The sequence below is a fragment of the Astatotilapia calliptera genome, chromosome 10 (assembly GCF_964374335.1).
Source record: "Astatotilapia calliptera chromosome 10, fAstCal68.1, whole genome shotgun sequence".
Lineage (NCBI taxonomy): Eukaryota > Metazoa > Chordata > Actinopteri > Cichliformes > Cichlidae > Astatotilapia > Astatotilapia calliptera.
Window position 1 is genome coordinate 26,726,519 of NC_137431.1, and position 7,103 is coordinate 26,733,621.

Below are 7,103 nucleotides of genomic sequence, written 5' to 3' on the forward strand. Positions count from 1 at the left end.
AATGTAAAAAAAAATTAACTCAAAAAAACAAAACAAAACTAGACTGAGTCAACTGCTTTAAAAAAATGTTTTTACTGTAATATTCAGTTCACTATGATATATTAATTTTCCCTCAATCTTGCACCCCCCATATGCTTTCCACATAATACTAATTAAAGAGACTGAAACAAAAAAAACTAAACTAAAACTAAACATTTTTAGAAAAATAAAAAGCAAAAACGAAACAAGAAAAAATTGAAAATATAAATCAATTATAACTCTGCTAACAGCTAAAATAGCATTTAAATTAAGCTGCTGTTTCAAGTAAATTGCCATTTATTCAAAATCTTTAAAAAATACTGAGCTTACAAGTGATTTCAAAGGACTCATGAGCTGCAAAAAGAAATCCATAACTTTAACTGCTTTCTTTTAAAAATGTATTGTTTAGTAAAGTAATCTCTCCAGTGACAATTCATTTCCCCCAACATGAAAAATGTTATTAGAAATTGCTCCAAACCCCAGCAGAAATAACACTCTATTCAGGAAATACAGAAGACAATGATTCATTTGACCCTGGCTTTTTATTGAAAAGTTCTCTCTTTTACAATATAATTTATTTTTTCCTTTAAATATCACAAAGTAAATCACTAAGCAGCAGCGGCACTACCAATCCCTCTACATCCTGAACACAGTAACAATAAAGGTTTTGTCTTCATGTTTGTAGTCCTTAATCAAATTCATATGTTGCCAGCTGGATGAACCGGAGACGTGTTGTGAATACAGACATCTGTGACCACTGAAGCTAAATGTGTGGATAACGGCAGCAACCTCAAAAACACATTTAGAGAACTGAAAAATAAAAGCTTTGACACCATTGCACATTTCCTGTTTCTTTTAAATAGACAATGACTTCAAGAAGAATGACTTGAACACAAAAACTTTGTAAAGGCAGTCAGTTTTGAGTGTGCGGGCCACATCCTGTTTGTAGTTCTCACTCTGTGTCTGAGAACTCATCGGGAACTGGACAAACTGGGTTTCCGAACAATGACTCGCAGCCACTGCTGATTCAACAAAGCCAGATATTAAAGGGCAGCTATTGCACATGATTGTTTCAGGTGACAGATCTTTTGATTCACTTTTGCAATCAGATTTGTTTTTGTTTTAAGTCATACTTTACTGTTAAATGTTTAACTTAACAATTACAACTGCAGTTCTGAAGGAGAAAAAAAAAAGCTTCAATCCCAACAAGTATATAATTCTCTATTCAGCTTGTCATCAAAGATTTGTCCTTATCATCACAACGTCAAAGATTAGGTTTGTGTCAGTCTCTCTCTACACACACACACATATTTATATGTGTCAATAAAAGCTTCCACTTTTAAACATCTGTAATTTGAGACCGTCTATTTCCAAGAATGACAGAGACAGAAATGCAATTCAGTGCAACAATTCACTTTAAAGGCCATATTTAAAATTATTTTGACACAATAAAAATAATCAAGCTTACTAAATTATTATTATTAAGGTATCTACTCTGGCCATACCATTCACCAGATTTGAACCATTAAAGAGATGTGTAAGGCTGTGCTCTCCATCATCCAAACACTAAATAAGTGTGTATGTATATTTTCTCTCCATTTGTCATAAAACAAAAAGAAAATTGAAGTTTGTGGTGGAATAAAATAATGACATTGCAGCTATTTTAAAACAATTTCTCCCCAACATTTTTTCCAAAGCAATTTGACTTCAGCTTGGCTTCGCAGCAAAGCAGATGTTCAACTAATTAATGCACACAAGCCTCGTGAGCACTGCTCACTGTTTGGGGAGCTGGCACAGATCCAGCAAACAAGCCCTAGGGTGCCTTAAAGGACACATCTTCACAGTTTAAGACAAGTCCAAGTGATTTAGATTGCAGCTCCCTCTGGATCCATCAAATTAGATTAAACCGGAGAGCCTTGGAAGTTCAAGGCGATATTCAACAGCTGGGCTCCGAGGTCTGCCTGCTGCCCTCCAGGCAGGAACTCTGCAGATAGCTCTCTGTAGGTGCTGCAGACTCTACGTATATGAATGTCCTTCCTGTGAATGGCGTGTTTCCATATATGCCGTGCCTCGGCGTATAAAACTACTAAACATCTGCGAGGAAGGTGCACAGCTACATGGACCTCCCCTGTTAGTCCCAGCTCTGGCAGGCCCAGCTCCAGAGACATGGTGAGTGTAGTGTCTGACAACATGTTAATGGTGACTAAGCGCTCCCCCCATAGCCAAGAATCGTCTAAGTGTGGATCAATGGCTGCACCTCGCTCAGGATGATAATCCAAGTTGCACTGCTCCACTGGCTGGAAGCCAGCTAGAGTTGATTCCTGATACATCCGAAGCACAAGTTTATGGCTCAAAGCAGGGAGTCCACTGAAGCCACCCACACGCACTTTCTTTTTCTTGAAGTTCACCTTCGGGCCAAAGTCCTGCAACAATATTGGACTCCATTACTAATATATATATATATATATATATATATATATATATATATATATATATATATATATATATATATATATATATATATATATATATATAGACACACACACACACACACACTTTCCATACTACATATATCAAATAGAAGATAAGAATTTTCTAACCTATACATTTTTAAGTAGCAGAAAGCAATTCTGGTTATTTTATTAATATGATTATCAAAACTGAGACCACAGTCCAAAATGATGCCAAGGTGCCTGACTTGTTCATTGTGTTTCAGAGAAAGGGATAATAAATATGAACAAATTTTCTCTGTCTCTGACTTTTTTGGATTTTTCTATCTTGTCTCTATTCATTTCTAGAAAGATTCTAGACATCCACAAGTTAATGTCATCAACGTAGCTTCATAATTTGTGAACAGGTTTCAGAGGTGTCGAACTCCAGGCCTCGGGGGCCGGTGTCCTGCAGGTTTTAGATCTCACTCTGGGTCAACACACCTGAATCAAGTGATCAGTTCATTACCAGGCCTCTGGAGAACTTCAAGACATGTTGAGGAGGTAATTTAGCCATTTAAATCAGCTGTGTTGGATCAAGGACACATCTAAAACCTGCAGGACACCGCCCCTCGAGGCCTGGAGTTCGACACCTGTGAGTTAGATGATAAGGTTAAAAAGTAACCACTGACAGAATGTTTATTTCTGCAGTTCTAAAAATATTAACTGACACATAGAAACATTTACCCTTTAGTCATGATGAAACCCAATCGAGAAACTGAATCACGAAGCCTTTGAATTAAAATATCACGATCAACAATCAACAGTGTTGAAGGCAGCATGGAGAAGTATGACTCAAACTCTCTGTGAATCACTGTTGATGACCTGAGTAAACTCGGACTCGCACTTATATTGACTTTACAGCCCTGATAATCGCTTCTATAAATCATAGTCTAAACAAAAATGTTTTGTCTGTTTTTATTTGATAACATGCTTACCTGTTTTCTTCGACCGGACTGCGACTCCTTCCACACATCCTGGTCCATCGCACATATGAGCTCCTTCTCTTCCTCTTCTGATATGAAGTTCTCCCACAGAAAGACCCCAGAAAAGGGGAAGGATGCAGCCTGGGCATCTTTTCCAACAGCGAGCCTCGACTGAGGATCGTAGAGGAAATGATGGACAATCTTCACAGAAAGATAGATAAATAGAAAAACATCGTTATTTATACAGTAACGCAAATGTATTCCTAGAATTATTATTATTTTGGCGATGAAACTGACAGTTTGTAGTGAATGCCTTTTTGTTATAATGACAAACGCTGTTGGTAGTGATGGCCCGCTTGAAGCTGACGCTCCGGAGCGTGTGTCGAAAAAAACAACACACTGGTTCAGAAGCACTGTGTCGAGGCTTGCTTCGTTTGGCAAAAGTCACGTGACCAGTGACGTCCGAAGCTTCATTACGCACGTAACTGCTTCGGTACCTGATTCAAACGGATATAAGGAAGTGAATCATCCACGGGATTCGTGGAGTGTGTTGATGGTGACAGATAGCGACGAGGTGATCATTCCACTGACAGATATGGAGCCAGCGAGGAAGAGAGGACGTTCTGGCGTGTGGGAATATTTTGAGTTGATTTTGCTCAATTCATTTTATCTGCCGAAGTGAAAAACTTGAAATGTCCAAAATCATGTTTTCATAATGTAAATATCATTACAGCATATGACTTTAGGAACACTTCCATGTGAATTAAAGCTAATGAAGACTACAAAAATGTATTTGACACTATACGTACATTACATTGCTACACAGTTTAGAAAATCATTTTGTTTATTGTTTTTAGGTGATAGTCTGCAGGACCCAGGAATACCTGCATATCTACCAGCTTGCAGTGTGGTTCCTGCACTCCACAGCCTCTTCTGTTCCATGCAAGTGAATTTTCTCCAGGGCAGGAGAAACTATTTCTAAGAAAAGAAACAGACTCAGCCAGCGCACAGTAACACTAATCCTCTTTTTAAATTGTTAGAGATTTTCTACATTATACATTATAACCAAATCTCTATAATACAATATAATCAAGTAAGCCTTATATTCTAACCAAGTAAGCCTTATATTCTAACCAAGTATGCCTTATATTTTGTGTGTTCATATATTTTCACATAACCAACCCTATTGTTGAAGAATCACCTAACCAAGTCTATTGTTAAAGGAAAACTGATGCATTCCTTACCTCAGTGTCTGAGATGTTTGACAGCATGATATAATGATGCATTCTTTTCCTTTAGTGTCTGTGATGTCAGATAAAGCATGATATACTTCTGTATTCTTATCCCAGTGTGTGAAAGATCAGATAAGCTGATTTAATGTTTAACCTCTTCCCTGACAGTTAAAAGAGGAAGTACTATGTAACCCATTTTTGCCTTATAAATAAAGCAAGCGAGCCTGTGCTCAGTGTGTGTGTCTTCTCAGAGGCATTCACCCGTGCGCACGTTTTCTAATTACACTCTGAGTCGGTCTGCAGTTGTCTCATTTCTCTTACTTGTGTTTGAACAAATGTCTACCCCTGACATAAATGTAAATAACAAAAGGGCTACCTTACATAGATCATGTTTTTACTTTGCAAGTTCTTGATTAGGGGTGGGTTTTGATTATCGCTTTTCTGATTACAATCCATGCTAAATTGAATAAAGTGATATTGATTCATTAAAATCCCGTGTCGATTTGTAAATTAACGTTATTATGCCTGAAACGCCAGCATCTCAGGTTAAACCTCACAACATGTCGTCAAACACCATACAGCTAAAACAGTAACTGGGAGCAGGTTTACGGATTCTGCATACAAACGTAAACACAGAGCGCGGACCCGACGCGTCAGAATCAGATTTTGATGTGTCGTCGGGTCCGCGCTGTGTTTGCCTCTTTTTTTTTTTCGCTGGCTTCTGCAGCTGCAGGTTTCATAACTCTCTGTTTACATCTCTAATTAAGTCTAACATGTGTCAGCTTTCTTTTAATAGATACGAAATTATGGATATATACTGTTAAATGATCAGAATTGTAATAGTTCTGACTGAGGCAAAACTTTCCAGATTCCAATCAAATTGAATCGGATCCTGTATAGAATCAAAATGATTCTACAAATCAGTGACGATGCAGCCATACTCAGCCCCCTAAGCATTTTCCCTTTCCAGTTCACAATCAATCCCACCCCTAGGTCAAAAATATGTATAGGAATTGGCCTAATCTAATATTTTGTATGAACCTGTCCAGCTGTCCAGTGATTAAACGACAAGTAGATGGAGGCAGGACTTCACAGCAGGGGCATACTCCATAATGTGCTGTGCATTCTCATATGTATATTATATATATTGCTCACTTATTGTATTTACCAACATCAAGGAGTTATGAGCAAAGAAAGGCCACACCATAGTGCATGTTTAAATAGGGAAAGTTTATTGATCAAAATGTATTACGCAGATACGCATTACATTTTTTTCAGCCCCCCAATCGAGAAAACAAAACCAATTACATGTTCAAAGCAACGGAACGGTGGCCCAATATCAGAGAGAACTCCACTCTTGAGTGAGCAGTGATAATTGAGCAGTCCGTTTTATTTTGCAGATTCAAGCTGCTCTTCAAAATTTTCACCACCAGATGTCACCGGAGAGGACTGTGTCGAAAAGCTTCGAGTAATGAACCGTTTTTCAATACAAGCTTCAGTGCTTCGGAAAGCTTCAATTGGCCATCACTAGCTGTTGGCACACATTTATAACCGCAGTAATATCCCTTTAATAAGGATGGAATGTCCTCAGAGGGCACCCGTAGCTTGTTGTGTGTGCGCTGCTGTTAGCAGTATTTGATTATTTTTTTAACTGTTATAAGCACAATATATAAGTATTCTGTTGGAAAACAGTACCTTTGATTCACTCGCCTCCGGTTGTACTTTCTCTTTCAACCCTTCGCAAACGAGACACCGGCGGACACCTTTACAAGCGCATGAAGGCACGTCGTCACTGGTGTCGGGAGCCATCATCCTGCATCTTCTTCTTGTGTCAGGAAGAGGCAGCAAACGAAAACATTTTTTATCGACACCTAGCGGAGAATGCGGGTATTTTCAGGGTTTGAGAATTATCCAACCAAAGCTAAAAGAGGATGCAAATAAGAAAACACATTTCTGAATATAAAAAATACACACACACACACACACACACACACACACACACACACACACACACACACATATATATATATATATATATATATATATATATATATATATATATATATATATATATATATATATATATATATATATATATATATATATATATTTATTCATATATATAGAGAGAGAGATTGTTGATCGTGATATAAGGGTAAATGTCGGGAGTGGCTGCCTTAAAAATCTGCCCTCCAACTTTTATGTCCTTAAAATACTTGTAAAAACTGTTTGCTTGTTTGTCCAAAAGCCTCTTATTGCCTTTGTTTTCTTAGAACAGATAATGGTACAATAAATAATTTTAAAGTGTTTTTGCGGATATTTTGTTGACTCCGTTAACATATAAGAGATTTTCATATACTTCAGTGCCACCCTGCCTAGACCTCTTGCCCCTCCTTGCCGTTCTGTTAAAGTCTTCATTGTTCATTGCTCTAAACTGG

At 37.7% G+C, this 7,103-nt stretch overlaps 1 protein-coding gene across 2 annotated transcripts; it reads right to left on the minus strand.

The window, feature by feature from the left end:
* Window positions 1-541: 541 nt before the first annotated feature.
* Window positions 542-6,519, minus strand: alkbh4 (alkB homolog 4, lysine demthylase). Of its 2 annotated transcripts, XM_080307299.1 has the most exons (4): window positions 6,361-6,498; window positions 4,318-4,411; window positions 3,446-3,634; window positions 542-2,441 (listed from the first exon to the last, which is right to left on the minus strand). In XM_080307299.1, exons 2-4 carry the CDS (start codon window positions 4,321-4,323, stop codon window positions 1,920-1,922), a joined length of 717 nt encoding a protein of 238 aa, XP_080163425.1. In that variant the 5' UTR covers window positions 4,324-4,411; window positions 6,361-6,498; the 3' UTR covers window positions 542-1,919. The 2 variants fall into 2 exon arrangements, with proteins under 2 accessions (XP_080163425.1, XP_026038898.1); XM_026183113.2 differs by lacking the exon at window positions 4,318-4,411 and having other exon boundaries at window positions 6,361-6,519.
* Between the last annotated feature and the right edge of the window lie 584 nt (window positions 6,520-7,103).

Bases quoted from the DNA above. Each gene is read 5' to 3' on its own strand.
- alkbh4 (XM_026183113.2), bottom strand. From the start codon at position 6,477: ATGATGGCTCCCGACACCAGTGACGACGTGCCTTCATGCGCTTGTAAA. The intron at 3,635-6,360 runs GTACTGTTTTCC...CTTTCTGTGAAG, and splicing joins CGGAGGCGAGTGAATCAAAG to ATTGTCCATCATTTCCTCTA. The intron at 2,442-3,445 runs GTAAGCATGTTA...ATATTGTTGCAG, and splicing joins AGTCCGGTCGAAGAAAACAG to GACTTTGGCCCGAAGGTGAA.